The 23,258-nt window shown below is 42.0% G+C and overlaps 1 protein-coding gene and 1 long non-coding RNA gene across 7 annotated transcripts in view; one reads left to right on the plus strand and one right to left on the minus strand.

Annotated features, from left to right (window-relative positions):
- LOC139441050 (uncharacterized) overlaps positions 1 to 10,211 on the plus strand; it is a 32,073-nt gene extending 21,862 nt beyond the window's left edge. The window contains exon 3 of the long non-coding RNA XR_011651452.1: positions 10,075 to 10,211. This is a non-coding gene — a long non-coding RNA (uncharacterized lncRNA). The remainder of the gene's footprint in view (positions 1 to 10,074) is intronic.
- STON2 (stonin 2) overlaps positions 1,168 to 23,258 on the minus strand; it is a 123,845-nt gene continuing 101,754 nt past the window's right edge. For 4 of the 6 annotated variants that reach the window (XM_045201179.3, XM_045201180.3, XM_045201183.3 and 1 more), the window contains 2 exons: positions 15,781 to 17,619; positions 9,775 to 10,215 (listed from right to left, as the gene is read on the minus strand). In XM_045201179.3, coding sequence (XP_045057114.2) covers positions 9,842 to 10,215; positions 15,781 to 17,619 — 2,213 coding nt within the window. In that variant the 3' untranslated portion in view covers positions 9,775 to 9,841. Of the gene's footprint in view, positions 7,866 to 9,774; positions 10,216 to 15,780; positions 17,620 to 23,258 lie in introns of those variants that run through there. The other 2 variants (XM_045201182.3, XM_045201185.3) reach the window with 1 other exon arrangement.

Raw genomic sequence — 23,258 nt, forward strand, 5'->3', positions numbered from 1 at the left:
ATCTAGTCCAGAATACCCAGCACACTGTAGCCAGATTAGTCTTTCTAGAATAATGCTTTATTGCACAGGTGGCAAACACAAGGCCTGCAGGCTGAATGAATCCAGCCCTCCACCTTGTATTATCTGGCGGCAGTGCCGAGCTCTCGCTTAACTGCTAAGGAGTAGTTACATTTATAAAGTCCTAAAATTACATTTGACCCTCTGAAGGCAACTGCGAGACTGATGTGGCCCTGGGGTGAAAATGAGTTTGACACCCCTGCTTTATTGGGCAGATTCTATAATGGCTTCAGGGCATTTGCTCATCTTGAGCTAATCTAACATATTACTTTTATACCTTCCTCTTGCCATGGAGCTACATTTTACTCCCACCTTCAGGTCTCACTGAAAAGCCATCTCTCCTGTGACCACGTCCCGGCTATTCTAGTCCATATGGATTTATTTCCCGTCTGAGTTTATGTTGACATTAGTGACTTGGATTCACCAATTAATTGAAGTCATTTATTCAGTGCTGATAATATGCTGGCAACATATTGCAAATGTTGTTTGACTATGTGCTCTTCTATATTTCTCACTCATTCTATGCATATTTATTTATCACCAAGAAAACCTTAAGGACTGTATTGTTTTGTTTTCTCACAGAATTGGGCATGAAATGGGAATGCAATAAATGTCTCTTTTTAAAAGATTTTATTTATCTTTATAGAGAGGGGAGGGGAGGGAGAAAGAGAAGAGAAACACTGATGTGTGATGGTTGCCTCTTGCCCACTCCCAACTGGGGACCTGGCCTGCAACCCAGCTATGTGCCCGGGCTGGGAATCCAACCAAAGACCTTTTGGTTATCAGGCCAGCACTCAACCCACTTAGCCACACCAGCAAGAGCTAAACAGATCTTGAACTGACTAAATTATATAGGTGATAAACTTAACTAGGATAATTAAGACAGGCTACTTGTTAACTTGTCAGCTCACGGTCGCTAACCATGTTAACTGGGTCGGGGACCTTCTGTTTAATACACATTTTTCATTATGCCTAACCTCATTAGATCTTGTACAGTGACAGATTTTGCTTAAAAAAATTTTATTAATAGCTCATTTTCATAGTTCAAAAAAGAGTATTACAGATGATAATCAGCAGAACAATTAAAAACAAAATCCCACCTCTACAGAGTTAGCCAGTGTGTAGACTTTATTACAGAGGCACATATTTTTTTTTTAAGTAAACCAGTTTTACATAAAATTAATCACAATAGTACAAAAAGTCTCACTGAATGAGGACGGATGACAACTGAAGGAAAATACAACAAGCCTTGGATCAGCTGAATTATTCACTGAACATTGGGTGCGTCCTTGTCAGCACACTGAAACTCACTATGGACATCACAAAATAGGGAGTGAGTAGGAGTGCTCTTTCATCACTCCCTGGATGGAACACTGTTTAAATTCTGGAACACAGTAAAGTCTTCTCCAGGCTCTGTTGGCAGTTGGACACAAAGGTTAAGTGACTGTTGGCGTAGGGTCAGAGGAGTTCATAATCTCCCCTTTTGCCACCCCCATACTCTAAAACCCTCAACCACTTTGGTCCAACAGCTTGTGGTCAGGATCTGCATTTCCGCTTCCTCAGAACCACATGGGGCCGCTGATCTTGAAATCCACGGTCCTGAAGGCTCCCGTCACAGTGTGGTTAGACGGTGTCTACAATGAGCATCGGGAGTTTGCTCTGAAGCAGAGGATGTGGGAATTTCTTGCTCTGTCCAGTTCGAATGGAGCCATTATGTTTGACCAAGTCTAACTGTAAGAAACTAAAATCGCACCAACACAGACCACAAAAGAGATGCTATTTTGTAGTTGGTACGTTTGAGATTTTTGAAAACAACATTTTTGTTACTCGGAGGCAGTGTGGACAGGGAGGACCGACCCTTTCTCTCGTCTCCTTTGGCCATAACTGCACGGCAACAGTCCCAGGATGTCTGCTGAGTGACGTTTCTCCTCCCTCAAGTTCCGCAGTCTTTGTATACAAGGACACACTATATAAATCATAGATCATCCTAATGTATCTCGGTACGTTGGAGGGTGAGACCTACGTCTGCTTCAAGTAATGCCCAAATCCAACACTGGTGTTGGAGCTCTCCTGCTCTTCTCCACACTCGCACTACTGCTGTGCTGGCTCACCCCCGTGGGACTCACAGAGCAGTGTTCCTGCTGAAATTCACCATCCTAGGGATCCTCCAGATTTAGCTGTTTTTTGAAGGCGGCTACAAAATAGAGGACTGCAGGGTTTTCTGTGTGTCTGTTGTCTGGGCAGATGGAAAAAGATGGGCCAGCTGATTTTCCCAATCTTCAAATATTAAATTTCTAGGTTCTCAAGGTTATACGAAGAGTTGTGTTGACATGAAGTATCACTGACGATGGCACCAAAGGGTGTTGCGTAAAATAATCCATAAAACTGGAAAGGACCCGATGGAACAGCCAGTCCGCCTTCCTCACTTTTTTAGTTCAGGTTATGGAAGTGGGAAAATCGCAAGTCACTTACCATGGTGATTGTCTCCATGACTATATCCTTTAAAGACACGTAGAAACCCCAGTTTTAATCCCACTAATGGGGTTCCACCGGTAGTCCTCAGTGTCCTTAAGCTTGACCTTAGCTCCCTGGAGGGAAGTTGGCTGCCAGCACAGCACCTTCACCAGAGTAGACACTTGATAAATACTTGTTGAGCTGAATTAACTCTATTGTTTATCTGCCCGTTACGCAATGTTACTTTTCCTAGAGCTCCCCACCTGTAAGGGACAGCCTCTAGTTCAGGTATTTTGAGGTCTGAGGGCCAGCAGTGTCTTTGTTGTCTTTCTATATTGTCATTCATATTCAACATGAATGACATTTCATACTGAAATTCTATTTTGCTGAGTCTGTTCCTTTATAGCCTTTCATTACATACAACTGTTCTCTGTCTCTCTTCAGGCATTACTGAACCTAATACCACGGATAGTTTCTTTACAGGCCTGACACTGCAAGTTCAGAGATGTTTTTGTTTTTCAATTCTCAAAACAAAAACAAGGGACAAGGATCTCAATCAGGTTTGCTAAGGCACGCTAGAAGAGATGTAAAAATTCCGTATTCCTGCTTTAGTTAACACATGGGAAAACATTACTGATACAAACATTTATTCTCTATGTTTATGACTGCCTTTACATCTCATTCACTTTTAATTCCTGAAATACATGAATGTGAGCCAGAATATCCAAAGCAAGATTCATTTCCAAAGAGCGTAATGCAGCAATGGTGAAGAAAGGGTGATGTGCAGGGAACTGGCACCCAGACCTGGGCGGTGTTCAGGAAACACCTTTAGAACTCGGTGGGAAGGCCGCAGCTGGTTTTATAGAGAGCTGTCGTGGTTTGGATGGGCCTTGGTAGTGAAGTGGTAGAGATGATTTATTTCCTAGAGAATTTGTTTTTTGTGGATTTAATTTTTTTTTGTCAGTTTTGTTTGAATTTCCTGTTAAACTGCATTCTTAACATGGACTAAACCCTAGACGTGCTAGAATTAACTTACCATCACTGTTTGTGGAAGAGCTAAGTTCCCATTCCCTACGGAGAGGATTTCTAAAAGTAGGCTGGGTGGCAGGGCTTCCTACTCCAATCAATTTAATATGCAGGTCATTCGCTGCTTTCCTACCACTCAACTTATTACGAGACTTAAAGCAGCTCTGAAATCATGATTTCATTTCCCGAGTTTCGCCCTTACTCTCTCAGACCTCTCTCTTACTATGGTGACAAAAGAAATACATAATAACCTTGGTCAGTGGTTAATGTTGGGGAAAACAGACCTAGCGCACCAAGACTGGCTATGTTCTGTACCAAATGCTTTCTTCTCTTGCTGGCCATTCAATTCAGGTTCACTGATCTGTCTGACCTACAGGAACAAAACCGAATCAATCATCTTGACTATGGTCTGCATCTGTGTTACTGTATCTTTGGGCACAGTGTATCTGTTTTCTTCAATACAAATAAAGTACTTTACAGTGTAAATTCAGCTGCACATTAAGTGCTTAAGGGCTGACAGTTATCATTAGTTGACAGCAGAGGCAGGAATAAAAGGGAAGAAAAATCATTTAAGACTTCCAGGAAATAAAGCATGCCTGCTTGCTTTAATGTAAGTATTTGATAATAAGTAAGAGTTAAGTAGAGTCTTGGGGTAAGTATTCATTCACCAAACATTTATGGAATACCAAATAATTTCCCCTTATTTCATTAATATACGTTTGTCTTATCAACAAGGCTTTGAGGTGGCTGAAACCTATTACATCCCAAGCTCTGTGCTAAGTCCTGGAAACAACGATTAAGACACATTTCTTGCCGTCATGGATCACATTTCTTGGGACTGTGAATTTCTAGGGAAATAAATCCCACCATTACCCACTCACTGAATTGAATAGAAATTACTCTTAGTTCAAGTAAGAAATATTTTACATTAAAAATGTTCTCAAGGGTTATGAACCTGCCAATGATGCATGAACAGAGAGAAGGGGAAAAAGCCAACTAAAAAATTATAACTCTCCAGATAATAGTTAATATAAGTGAGAGACAAAGCGTTGATAAGGAATAACTAGTACCTTGTTTACAGGAGTGGCACAGGGCTTTATTGGCCCCCACAGAATACCTCGTGTTCTCTTGTTTGACACATCGTAACGAGTACTTTTCTTACCCTCTTACTATAATGTCACAAAGCAAGCCACTAGACTAAAAACCACCAAACACAGCTCTTGACATGTGACATGTAATTTCTGTTCTAGTAGTAACACTATGTATTGGTAAAATGAATTCACTTTTAACATTTTCACATTATTAATGGAGAATTATTTGTGACCACACCCATAAAATCCAGGTACAGGTGACAAACTTAACCTGTGCATCAAAAATATATTTGCAACTGTGTTTTCTGTGGAGGCTATTAGCAAAACGTTAGGTCTGCAAATATACAGTATTATATTTCCTAAGCCCCTAAATGCTACCCATAATCAGTTTCCCAAAACAGTAGAGGGAAAACAAATTTGAAGAAATCAAGGTGGTAGGTTTTTCCAAATTAATAACAATTTGCTTACTGAAGATGAAGATAGCATAGAAGGGATTCTCCCAGCACTTGTTTTATTTTTTTAAAAAAGCAGGCAATTTTTCACGAAGGCAATGAAAACTAACCAAGTGAGGATAAAAGGTCCCACAAGCGATACACATGCGAGCTCACAGGTGAAGCAGGGATCTTGAGAGGGTGTGTGGATGCTAACCTGGGGTAAGGAAGGTGCAGGGACGACCTTCACCTTGCCAACTCCTCAACTCATCCTGATGTTTCCATGAAGAATCTCATGTGCCTTCAGTACAAGATGGGGAGGGAAATGCCTTGGAGCCTCACTTGACAAAGCTCTCTGGGGGGGTCCCACTATATATCAAAGAGCATGACAGACCCCTCATCAAAGAAAAACTGCTAGAGTTAGAGAGCCCTATTTCTATCGAGACTAAACCTATATGTAGAAGGGATCTTGGTAGTCACCCAGCTCAAAGCCAATGTAAGAGTCCCTTTTGTAGCACCTGGGCTAGATCGTTACCTTACCTTTGTTTGGGCATCTGCAGCAACAGGAAATTTCACTACTTGAGTCCATGCCTCTTTAAAACAACCCTTATTCAAAAACTCTTTCTTCTATTAGAGCAAATATCTGTGATGTATAAAGTTCCCCTCTGTTCCTATTTTTGTCCTTTGAAGCTACACAGACTTAAGTCTACGTCCTCTCCCTTCTCCTAGCTCAACAGAAATCTCAATACAGCTATTACATCATTTCCTCCTTTTCTGTGCTCCCTTTCCTGCTACACCTTCTGTTCTTCAGGGGACCTATTCCCCTGTTTCTTATATAATCTGACCCTTCACAACTCTGGTCCCCTGCCTCTGGACACAATCAATTTATTAAGGTCTCTCTTAAAATATGGTACTTAGAATTGAACCTAACCCTTTATCCAGAGGTGGACTTACCGCTGCTCCATGGACTGCTACTAACACAGGTTGAATGAAATAGTTGTGTGAATAGCCACAATATACTCCTGATGCAAAATTGAATTATTTCCAAAAGAAAACATTTCTACATGCACTGCTCTGAAACCAGGACTTTCCAATACCCTTCCCATCAACAAACACATACATCCACATATTACCACGCTGTACACAGAGGGTTGCGTTTACAAAAACTCAAAATATAGTTTCTCATTAATGCCTATTCAATTTCATATTTTTAGTGTCAGTCTTATGCTCAAGTATTTAAATAAATTATAATGATTTCTACACCCTAGTGTCAGTACATAGTTAGAATTCAATGAATAATCACTGAATACATTAATCTTGAATCTGCTGGTCAACAGACTGGTATGCGACTATTTCTGTGTCATCTACAAATCTGGTAAGTGTGCTCTCTGTCCCCCCATTCCATTCTGCATGGAGATGCCGAAAGGCAGATAGAAGCTGCCTTTACATTGTTGCAGGTATCCCCTTTCGGATGGCTGATGCAGTTTCTTATCTGGTAAGAAAATACCAACATACAAATAAGAAGCAGAGGTACAGAATGTGAGCAGGAATGAACGAAGGTAAAGAAAATTGAGTGTCCCAGACTCTTAGAACCAGGATTTAATGTTCCCAACACTGAAAAAAAAAATAGGGCTTTCCCACCATCTGTACCCCAGAATCTTCTGCCTTTTAGATCTATTACAATACTGTGATCATCAAACTCTGAATTTCTGGGAAAAGCTCATACAAACTTAATTTTGAAACAGCTTTTAAACAATCTTTTCACCATCCATTTCCTGTAAAGTCTGAGTTATAGAGACATGCACTGTCTATTGGCCGTGAGATATAAAAAGAGCTCCCAAATGCCCGTGACAAATGCCTGAGGATGGTATATATATGTGTATATATATATCCATTTGTTTCAGGAATCAGAAATGGCCTATATTTTTCAGGGTGGGTTTGGGAATTCACTGAGATTGAAGCTGTCTCCTCAATTGAATATAATCTGACAATTAATGTCTCTTTCCCCCAGAATGAAGAAACATAAGCTCAGTTCTGCTTTCCCTTTGCAGAAAGTGGGATTTATCACAGAATATAAAAGGATCTAATCGTGCCCTTTTTTCCACTGTCCATTGTGACTCAGGGTGGTGGACCCTGAGACTGAAACCTTAGAGAGATGGAAAAAGTGTTTCAATCAAAACAGTCTGGAACCAGGAGGGAAACATTTCCAAAACTGTTATTGCATAGTGTTAATGTTTAAAGAATGGGGACACCTTTGAAAGGACTAGGAAACCTAAAGTGGAAATTTGCTTTGTCCCTTTGCTGAACCATTTCTAGAGGGAGTGACAGAGATGGGTTCTTAATTAACTTCTCAAGACTGTATTTCCCAGAAATCCATGTAAGTGACAGAAGAACACCAGAAGGAAATCATGCCAACACCGATGTGGGAGGTTCTTTGCCCGACTCTCAGTCTCCACAAACCACTCCCAAGCGCTGTGGAGAGAGGAGGAGGCTTAATCGATAAGCTCCTAAGGTCAGGGGAACCAGGTGCTGCAGGCACCATCAGAGCCTCCAAAGCAACCACCTCGGGGGTTCCTGTTACAATACAGGCAACTACAACCAGGACGGTCCAGTACACTGTTCCCAACATGGAGTGGCCTTAGTAGGTACTGACTTGAACTTCAGCTATTCAGGACGATATCCTATCGTGACACTAGGATCAGGGCCCCTCAGTAGGGCTTCATCACTGGACCCCACACTCCTTGGGATTTTCCACTTCCTCTCCTTCAAAGTCTGGCTTCAAACTCTTTTTTTGCTCCATCTCCACCTGCCAAGAATAGAAGGTGGAGAAAAATATCAGAAAGAGGAGAAAACCATTCTGAGAAATAAATACACCAAGAGAGAATACCTCACTAAGTTTAGGTTCTTTGAGATTTCCCTATAATTTTGTGATGTATTGGGTTTCAGCCACACTGGAGCTACTGGCCCTGTGTTTATTACAATTGTCTCTTTGTACATACTCTTTGCTTGGTCTGGGATTCCCTCTTCCTCACAGTCCGTCTGGAAAATTCCCATTCTTTGCCTTCCATAGTCACTCCAAGGTCATCTCTGCTGTGAAGCTATTCTTGACCCTTTAGGTAGAGCGAGGTGCTCTCCGATGCATATTCCCACTGTACCTTGCATTGCAGTACCCTTGCCCAGCTCCACTATACCTCCCACAGGCTCCGGAGGACAGGGGCTGCTGCTTTTCACTACTGTACCCCAATAAGGTAGGCGCACAGCACACAACCACACAGGTCTGTAAATGAACGATGCCTTTGCAATTGGCTGTTTAACTTTCCATTACTTTATCTCTTTAAAAAGTTTCCAAGCTAAGTATTGCAGTGTTCACAGTTCTACTCGTATCATCTGCGAAATACTGTAGCTGCAGTTGTTAAGGAATTAGAAATTAATCTTGCCTTGAAAGTGACGCACCTCAACTGAAGCCTTCTATAAGTCAGGCAAGGAATCCTTCAGGCTAGGGAGAGTCGTAAGTAAAGCTGCTCCCCTCAACACCGATTTGGATATTTATGACGAGGGGAAAAATTCGAGACAGAGCAGCTGACTAGGGCAGTGATGTTCAACCAGTGTGCTGGTGCAAGGATTTTTAAAACATGCGATATGTGACTATTTAGTCAGGGGCCCTGACCTCTTTTCCCTTAGGCTGTCCAATAAAAAAAATGACAACAGCCCACACATCAATAGCTGTCCAGTGTGAATGAACCAAAATTATACCTATTTTTTAATCAGATCAGCAAAAAGTATACTGTATTTTTTGGTGTGCCACAGAAATTTTAGTAGTTGTGAGTGCCATGAGATGAAAAAGGCTGACATAGCCCTGGATGGTGTGGCTCAGTGGACTGAGCACCGGCCTGGGAACTAAAGGGTCACTGGTTCAATTTCTAGTCAGGGCACATGCCTGGGTTGTGGGCCAGGTCCTCAATTGGGGGTGCATGAGAGGCACTGATGTTTCTCTCCTTTTCTTTCTCTCTCCCTTTCTCCAAAAATAAATAAATAAAATCTTTAAAAAGAAAAAGGCTGAAAGAGCAGGACTAGGGTCAAGTCTGAGGAAAGTGCTGGGGTGTTTTCCTTTTGGCCACAAGATGGAGCATTTGTTCTTTTTGGTAGATCACACAACTAGGGAAGCAATTAAAAAACCAATAAATCACCACATAAACCTAAGGGTATTATTATGAATAGAAAATTATTAAACCGCTTTGTAAAATCCTTCTTCAATAACTTTCCAACATAAACCTAAGGATATTATTATGAATAGAAAATTATTAAACTGCTTCATAAAACCCTTCTTCAGTAACTTTCCATTTTCTGTCATTAATGTCCTCTTATTGAATCTCTCACTCCTCTGGACATAATCATTACGGAGTCAGAACAGTCCAACTTGGTTCTCTCCCTCCACAGCCCTGATCCTGTTACTATTCTAAAAGCTGGTTTGGTTTTTGGGATTTGTTCTGCTACAGCCCAGTGACCAGGTCGTATGTGTCCTAACTTTACTCAGACCCACTTCCTCAACTCCTGTAGCAGAAATCTAAGCTTTGGGTCAGCACTTCCATGACAGTCCCCTCAACTTCCAAATTCACTCCTCTGCAACACGAACCGTATTATGAATGAGTAATAATGATCCCTTTACCCCCTCCTCTTTTGTACGTTGTTGTCTATGATGACTGAAAGACATTATGTTCTCCTCTCTCATCAGCTTCTGTATTTTTTCCAACCTTTCTCTTGCCCACTGGACAGATTATTCATTTAAATCAGAGCAGACTCATCCATGGCTATGTACCATGGTGACCCACCTCCAAAGCGGTGAGAGAACACTTTGCACCCAGGGCAGGCACTACAAAAAGGAAGGAGACGGGGGCGACTACAGGGGTGAACAAATGGACTTAGGACCATCAGCCAGATGCTGCCCCAGGCTACCTTGTAGCTGTAGTGTGCGGAATAATTGACCCACTTCCTGACGTCCGTCTTGTCTTCCACAGAGATGGATCTTACGGCAGCTTTGGAGGCAGACGTTGTGGGCATGCTGAACTCAACATTCACATGATTGGCAAATCTGGAAGGCACTTCCCGGTCAGAGCCAAGTTCAAGGTGGCAGAAGAAACAATGCGGGTGACCAGAAGCTATGAAACAAAGACAAAGAATGTACTGATCAGGTTCTTGGGGAAGAAGAGCCACTGGCAGAAACAAAGGAGGCCTGGAAATCTTTCAGAGGGTTGCGCTGAGCAGAGGATTTGGCTCTGCAGAAATCCCACTGCCTGTGCCTCAGTCCCTTTGACACAACACTATCTAATTACAGCAGCCTGGTATCCTAGCAATAGAACCGTGGCCTGAGAACCAGAGGTCATTCTGCCTGCTCAGTTCAGAGTGATATGTGAACACAGCACAAATACTAAGAAATGGGGACTGTAGATTAGCAGGGAAGAATAAAAGGGATCAGCATTTAACACCTAATAAAACATCAGTGACAGCCACCTGGAACAGAATCACTGACTTCCTTTGAAAGATAAATGAATATTCTTCATAGCATTTTATATTTTTTAAAAAACATTTTTGGCATGTTTCGGAGGGTGAATGGCACATGTAAATGATGAAGCCCTTACAGCACTTTCTATCAGGGAAGCATAGCACACACGGCAGGGAGAGCACACAGGCTGAGTCGAGATCCCTGCGTTGGCCTCCCAGCTCTCCTGCTGAGTGGCAGAGACCCTGCACCCAAGTCCTGTACTCTCTCCAGGCCTCTGTAAGGTGGGAGAGTTGGGGGAGGTTAGGAGAGGGTGGGCTGGCCAATGTCAGGTGCGGTGCTTTCCTGTTCTCTAATTCTATAAATCTACAGCTCGTTCTGCTGCACTTGACTGACACACTGCAGGTTTGATTTTGAGAATTATTACTATATATTTGAGGGGAAAGACTTAGAGCTTATTCCCGTGACTATCACTCTTGAAGCTCTGTTGTCATCGTCATTCACCAGAGGTAGTAGGATGCATTTGTTGAGCGCTCTGGGCTGGGTTCTGTGCTAAATGCTTTCCGCAGATTCTCTTTGTAACTATCCCGGGAGGTCGTAACATTACATTCTACTAGCAAGTGGCAGAGCTAAGAACTGAACCCAGCAGTCTGACTCCACGTTGTTTCAACCACTTTGTCGGAGTTGTAACCTCTTGGTTGCCAAACTTCAAGACCAGGTTTGCAGGGTGACATGGTCTGCAGGGGAAGTCAGCTGTAAGAACCCCCACACAGCAGCTCGCTGTGGATAAACAATGGTATATGGCTTTGATTTCATTTCGTAACTGAAACAGCCCTTAGTTATCTGAGTTTTCCCAAATAAACAATTCCAATTTCCTTTATTGGTCTGGGCAGGACTTTTTAATCTCAGAAAGTGAGGCCATACACACCCTCTCTCCAAGGAAAACATTACAGAGTGAAGTACTTGTTTTGCTCTGTTTCACGAATGTGAGCTAATTCAGCGGTTACTTCTGAAGAGTAAAACTTTAGGTAATTAATAGGAATGTTTGCACTGGTTTTAGGAAAGGAATTTAAGATAAATATAATGGTAAAAACTATAATATTTAAAAATGAATCCATTCAATTTAAAAAAATTGTGTACCACAGATGTAAATATATAGCTATCATATATTAAGCATTTATTACAGGCCAGAGACTGTGCTAAACACTTAAGAGCATTATCTAATTTCATTCTTAATGAGTTAGGTATCAATAAGCCAATTTTATAGATGAGGAAAATGAAATTTCTCTGAGAGGTTTAAGTAATTGCCTGAGGTCACAGAGCCATTAAATTGTAGCACTGGGAATAAACTCAGATCTGACTGACTGTAAATTATGTCCTAAACTTCTCTTAATGTACTGCTCTACACTTAAATTACTACATAGCATATAGAGGAGTTTCTTAATTTAATTAATTAGCAACTTGAAGAACAGTTTTATCTAATGACCTTTATTTACACATTTGGAATATTGATAAATTATTATTCTCCACAAAAATGACCCTCTTCTGCCCTGCCTGGTGTGGCTCAGTGGATTGAGTGCTGGCCTGAGAACCAAAAGGTTACTGGTTCGATTCCCAGTCAGGGCACATGCCTGGGTTGTGGGTCAGGTCCTCAGTAGGGGGCGCACGAGAGGCAACCACACATTGATGTTTCTCTCCATCTCTTTCTCCTTCCCTTCCCCATCTCTAAAATAAAAGAATCAAAAATCTTAAAAACAAAAAAAAAACCTGACCCTCTTCTATCACCCCACCAAAGGGTACTCACAGCAGACTCCATGAAAGCAACATTCTTGATTCCCAGCATCAACTAAATGGATGTGCAGGGCTGGTGGACAGATAGGAAGTGCAATTTTGAAAGCTAATACAGTTTTAATTTATGGTAATGAGCTAATGAGCCCATGTACTATGTCATATCCCTTGATGAATTTGAGGAAATTTAACATTAAAATTCAGATTTCTATTTTCCATAAAAGGAGGGCACCATATTGGAATTGTTTTCTCTTCACCTGAGCTAATGAGAACTGGAATTCCAGCAAACAAAGCTACCTCTGCAGGACAGAATGTTTTGTTTCCTGGCGAGGATATGGGAAAGCAGGAAGACTGGTGCTCTGTTCTGAGGCCTTCTAGGATTAGGGTGTGAGGGGGCCTGGGAGCGTGCAGAGAGGTGGGGGCTGCACAGGGCAGGGCGGGGCCCTACTGGCAGAGCCATTTTGGAATCCAATGGCAGTTTGTTAGTCTTGATGGCTGGGGTTGGGACACACCTGGCTGCAGGCTTGGGGTGCCAGCAGAGCCAGGGCTGCTGACCTGCTGGACCATGCTGCCTGTGCTCTGACTGCTCTGCCTTCCGGGGGCTAGGGATGCAGGGCCACTGCGGGTGGGAATAGGTGTGCAGAGATTCAGGCCTCCTTCACTGTCCATGGAGGTGTGAGGATTATGAAAAATAATCTATGAAAGATACCTTCCCAAGGCTGTCTGAAGACCAAGACAGAAGAGCTCCAAAAAGGGGGGAGGGGTCACGGGACAATTACTAATAGATCATCATCAATTCTCTGGTTTCTTGGCACCAGATGGACAGATGGAGAGGCCTGGGGCTGGGCACAGTGAGTGCAGCAATGGTAAGAACCTGCAGTCTCCCTGGAATTCTGATCCTATATATCTCAAGTTTCCAGAAAAGGGTACTATCAATTTCCCAAACTGATACAGAAATATACCATTGGCCAGAAATGTTATAAGTAGCCCTTTTAGGAGGTTTCACTTCTAAATCTATCTAACAATGACAGCAAAAGCAGTAATTGGGGTGGGGGTGGGGGCAGGAAAGTTAAGTGAGAAACAGTCCCAAATATTTTTATGCTTTCCTGTACTTCCAAAATCTTTCACAAATAACGTCTCAGTTATCTGGAAATACATATGTAATATGTCAACCGCATTTACTTGGCCTTGAGCCTACTGAATGCTACCCCGCTGGGAAACATTAGGGAAGTGTTTGCTGAAGACCTACTTTTCCCCTGTCCTGCATTTATTCCTCTTTCTTCTGATAACCATCTCCCTACCCCACCCCCCTTTTGGGAAATAGTCTTCCCCAGCACTGTTATGTCATCTCAGTGACAGTATAAATCACAGTCCTCCTTGACTCTTGAGCCAAGTGGCACAAGGACAGAAAGTGGCTTGTGCTTTGTCCGGATGGCTACAGCCTGAGGAGACACCCATAGTTCCTTCTATCAAGAGCTATCCTTCCTTCACTTCTCTGAGGTACCCATACCCTTCCTACAACTTTTCTTCCCTTGTAGTAGCCAGTCCGTCTTTGCTGCTACTAACCAAAACTCCCTCAGGTGATACTTTAAAATATTTCAGAGGAAGAAGTTGGAAACAAAAGAGATATGCGTGTACACATTGCAAAAACTGCAAATCTCTGTTCCCATAGTGGAAACACTATGTCAAGTTCGTGTCTGTTCGGTGGCATCTACTACAAGGCAGCTGTGGTATTATTGCAAAAGACCCCTGGATGTGGCTTTGTGACTTCAGATGAGTCATATCACCTCCTGGCCCTTAAGTTTTTCCTATGTAAAATGAAGAGGTTTGAGTAAGCTCTCCCTTTGTTTTTCACCTTGAAAAACCCAACAGTTCCAAATTCAAGTTACCTGAATCCATTCCTTGTACATGTAAGAGCTAAAAATTCCAATAAACATAAACCTGAAGCCTAGTTTCTCCCACGTCGAGTGTTCAGCAGGTAAAACAGTAATTGTCTCCCTGTCACTTTGGTCTCGTCCCAGGGCCTCTGTGCCAAAGAATTCAGAGTTTCTCCTTTCCTCCATCAATTCAGATGGGCCCTGTGGCTGAGGTAGAAACCACAGTGCTATCACCAGGAGAATACAGGGATCTTTCAGAGGGAATGAATTTGCAAGCACAGAGAGAAAGACTTTGTTTTCAAAATCCTGTCAGTGTAGAAATAGAGGGTGGCAAATCCAGCCCCAGACACAGAGGTCCAATTGTCTCTTCAGTTTGCACGGCTACACCCAGTGTCTGACACAGGGTGCCCCGGTGTGTGTCTGCAGCCTGGAGTGCCTGGGGAGTGGGCCAGGTCCTACTGCCTCTTGCCATCACATCAGATTATGTGCAGGGTATGATAACACAGCCGCTCCACTCCACGCAGGACAGGAAATGAAGACTTCAAACACACTGTTAGCATTTAATGGTGAGAATGGAAAGAAGAAAAGACATTCCAATCAAGAGTCTTCCCAAACCGTATTCTTTTTGCTTGGCTAGGATAGTCACTTCTGTTAACAGATGAGCAAAGTTTATTATAAACCAGAAGAGAAGTGGTTTAAAAGAACATAGGACCATGGGCTACCTGCTGCTGGGGTCACCCGGACATACTCTTAATAAGCAAGGCTGTTAGAGCTGGTCTGGCTGCTCCCTAGTTTTGTTGTTTCACTAACCCACTCCGGAGCCATGAGGAAAGCCATCACCTTCTGGGCTCACGCCAGCACAAAACCACCCCCCATAACAGGGAGCAGGCCGGCTAGGGCTGGTAGGGTTTGTTTCTTTGTTTAAATCAAATATTCCTTCCTTTCCTTTTTGTCTGATAGAATTTCATCTTTTTAGACCTGCTTATCTGGGCTGGATCTTCAGTCTGATCAAAGGCCATTTCTCCTCTATCCCCGAATCCCAACTCTGAGCCTGTTACGACTGACAGGCCTTTCACAGGGTGGCTGGAATTATAAATATACTCCTCACCTGTAAGTGTACATATGAGGCCGTAATAACCTGGCCTTTTTACCTACACCAGGGCATAGTTAGAAAAATATCTCTTCAGAACTCAGAAGCCTTCTAGGATCTGGGAATGGATAGCTTCTAGCACCGTAGGTAATATATTAACGAGTCAGAAAAGAATATAAATTCACAAGCTGCCCTGGAAAGCTGCTTAGCAGGCAGCTCAGCTGAGAATAATGCCTAGTTTTATGGAAGACGTGTGATAATTAAGGAGGTGAAAACATGGAGTAAACTGGGTCATCTGTGTTCGTTATTTACTTTGCTCAAGTATTTCTGCCTTTCTTACCCCAGCCTCCATCACCACTCCCGTCACACATCAGAACCCAGTGCTTCATAGGGAGCTAGGACGTGGAACTTGGATCCTGCTTGTTGGCAACCGTGCGGCGATTTTCACAGACGAGATACCTCTACCTACCAGAGTTTTTGTCGGGCAGTCGGTTTATCCTCCACACAATGGAGTTGAAGGCGTGTTCATACTTGGCAGTTCCCAGAGTTACTCTCATGACAGGCTCAGAGCCAGATGCACTAGCTGAGCCAAAACTGGCCCCCCGGTTCACTTTGGCTTTCAAAGACTTTTCCCCCAGGACACTTTCCCTGCGGAAGTTTTTCACCCACTCACTGGGAACAGGGTAACGGACCATCACATTCTCACAGGGAACCTGAGTGAGAGGGTCACAGTTCGAAGAGAAGCCGGCGGACATCCTCAGCCAGCTCTGTACCTCCACCTCGGCCCCGTTGATGCTGGCGGCCGTCCTGAGTGTGAAAGGCAAGGTCTTCTCAGCAAACACCGTCCTGAACCGCATTAGCTCAAAGCGGCACGCATCCAAAGGGTTGAAGAGAATAACCCGCGAGTTGTTGAATACATCCTCATCCACACACCCGTGAAAATGGCACTTGTGGAGCTTGATCCACTTGGTGGTGGTGGTCGGCACGATGTCTTGCCGGGAGACTATTTCATTCCCTTTGATGAGGATGTCATTGAGGCCCAGGCGGCACTCTGCAAGCCCAGAAAGGAAACTCAGAATGTGGATCCGTGTCAAGACATGGTGCTGGAGAATCTGGCTGTCTCCTTTGCTCACAAGGCCAGAGAATTCATCTCTGACATCCACTGTAATCTCCTCTTCAAGGTAGTTCAAGCCAACTGTGCTCAGGTCCATTGACAACACGGGCAGATCCATGAGACAGTCCTGAACGGCACGGATGAAGCTCAGGAAGTCATCATAATTAGTGGTGCCCAGCTTAATCACTTGTTCCCTCTCCGCTGTGTGGGCAACGGCAGGTTTGGGCTGGTATTTCTTCTTCTCCTTGTAGGTGACGCGGTCTATGTGCAAGCTGTGGATCCTGCCATTCTCGTCGTAGTTTTGGAGCCGAGGCTCTGAAATCTCGTGGCAGCTCTCCAGCTTGAGCTCGCGGAAGGGCTTCTCCAGGCCCTGCTCATAATACAGCTGCAGGTAACCACTATCTGTCAGTTTGATGTAGATGGGTCCCCAGTGCCTGGAGGACATGATGTTCTTCTTCTCAGGGATTCTTAGCATCATTGGCCACCCATCCCTGGGCTGGGAGAGTGCTAAACCAGGCGGGTAGTCCTCCGGCTCGAGCCAGGCTACTGGGTCATCATCGGGCAGTGTCGCGTTGCATAAGTGATCAGGGTCATCGATTTGGAGTTGTTTGAGTTTTTCGACAGCATCAGAGTGCGACTGGTGTTTGCTTGAGTCATCAAAACTGATGGCATCCTGGTAGATGACAATGAGGGAATCTCTCTGGCTTTTGCCGGTGGTACTAGAAGTGGAATTGTTTTGGGAGCGCCTCTCCTGCTCCTCAAAGAAAGCACTGAAAGGGTTGATAGGGGAGGGCTGTACATCCTGGAGAGTCTCATTCAGGAAAGGATTGGTTGCCCTCCAAGGTGGAGCCTCCACTATGGAAGGAGGATGGTTTAAGGAGGAAACATCCAGCTTCTGTACCTTGGAGAAGTTCATCAAAGTGCTCTTGGGACGTTCCCGCTTCTTAAACGAGCCAGTTGCATTATAAGGTACATCTGGGATCACAGATGCAACAGGTGGTATGTTCAACTTCAGAGGAGAGGTGATGGGTGGCAAAGGGCAGCTCACTTCATTGTCATCAAAAGTGACCCAGCTGGGGAAACGAGCAGAGGTCACTGGGGTGGCAGGGTGTCCGTTCATGACTGGACTGCTGGCCTGCCAGTGGATGGCCTCCATGTCTACCTCTTCATCTTCCTGGAGTGAGGACGAATTGTCTGAAAGGAAAAGGAGAACGCGTGAGGGCTGCTGTTCAGGGCTATTGCAAGTGTGGGAAACTGAGGGGTAGGAATGGGGCATGGCCAGAATTTTTTCTGGAATCTAATAAATTCCAAAGCAGCTCACTACCTCTCTCAAGTGCTCAGTCTGGGCACAGATCTCTTAGTTTTGTATGAAGCACACAGGAGCAGCCATACATCCCATACAGTAGGAATACAAATGAGTCTGCTGGTACAGAAGCATTGGTAGGACCAGGGTCCCTTGCAATTTAACTCTTATGCATTCTCTCTTTTATATAAGTTTCTAGAATAGATACTGTCTTTACTCTGCACTAAAGTATGTATTCTTAATTTACACATTGAAAACCACCTCCCACATAAAATGATGTAAAGCTGATCTCATTGAATAAAACAAGTTATCTGGTCTAAGTGATAATATGATGGCAGATAATATAATTGGAAGGATTTTTGCGTGAATGTGATCAGTGAATATTAAAGACAAAATGTCAATATCCTTACTATGAAAAAATTGTACAAGTAAATAAGAAAAATACAAACTCCAACAGAAATATAAGCAAAGGACATATACAAACAGCTCAGGAAAAAGGAACAAAAAATGTCTAATAAGCATGTAAAAAATGTCCAATGTCATTAGTAATAAGAAAAATGAAAACTTAAAAAAAAAACAGTGACAATTTAAAGTTTTTAGTATCCAATGAAGGTAAGGGTGCTATGATATGAACAGTAAAGAGACCTGTAATGAGACTGTAAGATGCTAAAAACTCTCTGAAAGTGGTTTGGCAATTTGTCCAAAGGGTCTTACAAATGTTGATAAACAGTAACTTAAGGAAACAAATCTAAATTGTGAGCCGTGTTCTGGGTGAATGTTCAGAAATTGAGGCACACGATGGAATAATGCCCCGTCATTAAAATGTTCACAAGTATGCAGTACCATGAGAAAACACTCAGGATGTAATCTCTTCTTTTTTCTCTAAAATACATTTCTATTTTAGGGTTTATTTTAAGAAAGAAAAAAAAAAAAGGTTTTTACAACTAAAACTCCACCCTATGAGGGCATCGAAGGAAGGAGATACAGGGCTTGAGTTTCTTCTATGCAGGAAAGATCCAAACCTTTTCAACAGCATAAAGGTCCTGTGTGTCTGCTGTGGGAAGGGAGAGGAAAGGAAGCCTTTTGCAAGGAGTGGATTGGGATAAAGGAATGACACAGGAAACAAATCTGTGTCTGGCATAGTAGCTACTCAGTCAAGGTTTGTTGATTGAATGAGTGAGAACAGAAACTTTGCTTTGGAGCAGTTCTATTCTCTGTCTCTAGAGGAATGTATGTGGGGATCTCTGCCACTCTTCCCCGCACCATTTCCACTGCCAGGAATTGGGAATCAAAGAGAAGCGGATACTCAAATGCTTGAGTCAAATAGTTGAGTTTTCTAACCGCCTCACTAAACCTTCATGATGTCATATCCAACCATAACGAATCAGCATGCTGACCATACGTGCAAATGTATTTACCCGTGGACGAGAAGGCTGGCTTGTCATCCATCTTTCCAAGTATATTTATTCAAACAATCGCAGTTCCTCTACTGAAAACATCAGTTTGAAAACGTATGCATCTGCATACATATCCACACTCGCCTCAGAAATATAAAGAGCAGAAACGATTGTTTATGGGTACAGCACCACAAAAGAATTCCAAAGCATTTTAAAACTAAAGATGACACTATCCCGCAAATTAATCACTATTCACTTTGTAGATGCTTATGTGACTTATTTTCTGGAAAATAAAGAGGAAATGGTTTTAGAATTTATATTTTATTTATTACTACTGCTACTATTAGTTTTATTGTAATGAAGGTGAAAGGGAACAATGCAGCCCTGAGTAAAATACAATCACTTCCTTGGAGCTGTAACTGATTCTCCCTGGAGAACTGGGGAAGGAGAGAACCTCCAAACGAAACACATCAATTTGTAGTGAATCAGCTCGATGGAGTTTCTGTAAAGCAGCGTTTCCACCCACCCAGGCTGGTATTGACCCGCCCCTAGGCTCAGGGACACCCTTCCGCTGGGAGCTCATCACCACTCCCTACTTTAAAACAAGCTGAAATCCTTTTCCTCTGGAGGCTGGTATTCTGCCAAAACTGCCAAAGGATTCCCTTCTGTTGGGAATCTTGTCCCCAAAATAGCATTTCTCATCTTCCTCTCCCAAGCCAAAAAAAGAAAGGGGAAAAAAGGCCTTTGTCTCTACTGAAAATAATTTTCTTACAATAAATTTCTTTTTAAACCAAGTTATTTAAAATCACATGAAGTCCTAGATGGTTTTGAAGCATTAGACTTATAATACAATTTAAATGAAGTGTCTTTATATTTGCAAGGAAATTTTAAAAATTAATTTCTAGAGATTCTGTATTCTCTTGGACAATCAATAAAAAGTATCAAGACTGTGTTACTAAATCTCTCCTCTGGCAGTTTCATCGCCCATGATCACAACCTGTTTCAAAAATCCATCCTTTGAGATGTAATGCATTATACGTCAAATCTCTGAAAATAAGCTGAGAATTTGTTTTTCTACAAAATCTACAGAGAGAAAAAATATCTCAGTAAAGACACGTTACAGATAACAAGCAAAAGTGATCCACAGTTCATACGAAAATAAAGCATTTATTGAGGGGAACCCAAGAACTGCCCAATACTACTTTAAACAATTATTCTTATTAGCACTGACTTCCCTATTTCAAGCTCTTAATTTTGCTTAATTTATTATTGACCGAAAGACATTTTCAATTGTATTTATTAAAGATAGGCTATCTATTTTCTGAGCCTCTTTTTATAAGGGTTCTGCTTTGGGACTTTCACATATAAAAATAACATCTGTATTTAAGTATTCTAGGGGAAAATATTTCCATCATACATGATAAGAACTTAAGGTCCTTAATATATAATTACAGTGTATCCTTAACAAAAAATGGATACACCCTTACAAAACAAAAGAGTAACAGACAATTCACTAATGAAGTTTCCCCATCTATGAATATAAGTATCTAAGAACTATTTGGAAAAAAAAGTTTAACCTTATAAAACAATAAATATAATTCTCCCAGGGTCACAGAGACAAAGACTTAGAAAAAAAATTCATTTCTGGTGACACGGGGAAATTTACATTCTGATGGAAGTATTCAAAAAAATCTTCCTGGAAACCAATTTGGAAATTTGTATAAAAGTCTCAAAACAAAAAACGTGACCTAAGAATTCTACTTATAGGAGTTTATTCTAAGGAAAGAACAAGACAGATGTGCAACGATACACAGAGTGGCATGTTTATCACAGCAATGTTTTATCACAGAAACACTGGAAACAAACTAAGTGCCCAATAACAGGAAATCGGTTATATCAATTGTCACACCCGTAAAATGGAATTCCATGCAGCCCTGAAGACAGTGCTGTGACGCGTGTTTATTCCCATGGAAGGCGATCAGGATCCTTGTCCCTGAGCGAGTAATAACAAGGGCCTACAGGCTGAATGACATCAGATTGCCTGGGATTCCGGTCTGTATCTGCAACTTGTTAGCTATGTGACGTATGGCAAGTTACTTAATTTATCTAAGTTTTTCCACCTATGAAGTTAGAAAAATGTTAAATCCTACCCGACAGGGTTGTTGGAAAAATTCAATACAGATGTCAGTAGAATTGTGCCTGGCAAATGATAAATGTTCAGCAGTTGTTAGCTGCTATTACTGCTGTTGCTGCTACTACTGCTAGAGTGACACATTTGCATGATAAAAAGTATATAGGTATTTAAAAGCTTTGGAATATAATATTTCACAGCATTTTGATGTGAAAACAAATGTGTCACGTGGGGTAAGACATGATTTAAAAATTTTTTAATTCATATTCTTTCTTTTTAAAAACATTAATTGCTTACAAATAAATAAAAGTCAAAACATATCTTTATTATTTCTACTAACTTCAGAGAAAGAACACGAACAGCTTAGCTGTATCCATGTAGATAAAGCAGCAGTTGGATCTTTCCTAAGACCCTTAACCTGGTGTAGCTAGTACTGGAAATCCGGGGGGGTGTGGGGGGGTGTTCGTGGAGAGGTGAGCAAATTTCTCCAGTAAGAAATCGGCAAAAACTTATTATCCTCAGAATGAAATTTACTATCGCCCACAATTCCATTTTATTGACTCATTAAAATAAAACCAAAACCAAAAAATCTAGCGCTGTTTTAATTACAATCTCTTGCACTTGCTATCTGCAAATTACTTTTATTATGAGTTGGACTTCTGCCAAACAAAAGCCACGGGTATAGATCAGGTTCTCCTTTTATAACACGGAGAATTTCCAGTACCTAAGAGCTTCCCAGTTAGTGTCTCTGCACGTGCGAACCAAAGAGAAACGGTGCATTCTTTTAATATTAGACCACAGTCTATTTTCAGTTCCCGGAAGAGTCAATTAAATGATCACAATGGCAATCACAGCCACCAAACTGAAGAAAAAGTAAAATCTATGGGGAACAAAAGATCCATTTCTGTATTTTAAATATAACAGACACTCTGCCACCTTCTTCAAGGTGGTTAATATAATTTATTAATGCAATGGCAAATGCAAAAAACTTACTGAGAGCTGCTCAATGGAACTTATTAGCAGTGGCAAGAAGAAATATTCTTAGATTATTGCAGTTTTCTCTGCATGATATAGCAGTCACTGTTATATAAGAGCATATACTTGAAACAGCATAGCCAGCCTCAGGTGCACAGTAGGCACTTAAATATTTATGGAGTAATCTGTAAAATGCAAAGACAAACACAGACCACAGAATTTGGGGGCCTAAAGAGATTTTAGAAATAAAACTTGAGCCCTTCATTTTGCTGGGGAGACTGAGGCTCAGTGAGTGTAATTAAACTGTCCAAGGTGAGATGAAAAAGCGAGTCCTACTTTTTAAAAAAAAGATTTTATTTATTTATTTTTTAGGGCAAGAGGAAGGGAGGGAGAAAGAGAGGGAAAGAAGCATCGATGTGGGAGAGGAACATCAGTTGGTTGCCTCTCATAGGCTCCCCAATTGGGACAGAACCCACAACCACGCACGTGACCTGACCCGGAATCAAGCTGGTGGCCTTTCACCTAACAGAACAACTGACACCCAACCAACTGGGTCAAACGGGTCAGGGCAAATCTAGCCGTACTTTTAATGTTCATTAATCATGATATTTTCTTAATGCTTGTTCATTAAGCTAAAATCTGGTTAATTTTTCCCATTACCTTTGAGATTGGCAAGAGTTACACAACTTTTAGGAGCATTGTTCAGTGAGGAAAAGAATTCAGTAAACAAGGATTAACATCTACTTTACAGGAAGCCTTTGGGAATAAGGTCAGGTGATGTCATCCCCTTACACAGGCATGTGTATGGGTGAGAGAAAGGAGTTAGGCATCCAACCTTATCAAGGCAGCTTCTAACTTGGATAAAATAAACTGGGACTTAGTCATCACCAATACACTAATAAAAAGAAGAACTCACCTATAAGAAGAACCTAATCAACAAAACAAACAAGCGAGCAAAATAGAACCGGAGATTTAGAAATAAAGAGCAAACTGACAGTAACCAGAGGGGAGGGGTGAGGGGGATGAT

Source organism: Desmodus rotundus, chromosome 7 (assembly GCF_022682495.2).
Source record: "Desmodus rotundus isolate HL8 chromosome 7, HLdesRot8A.1, whole genome shotgun sequence".
Lineage (NCBI taxonomy): Eukaryota > Metazoa > Chordata > Mammalia > Chiroptera > Phyllostomidae > Desmodus > Desmodus rotundus.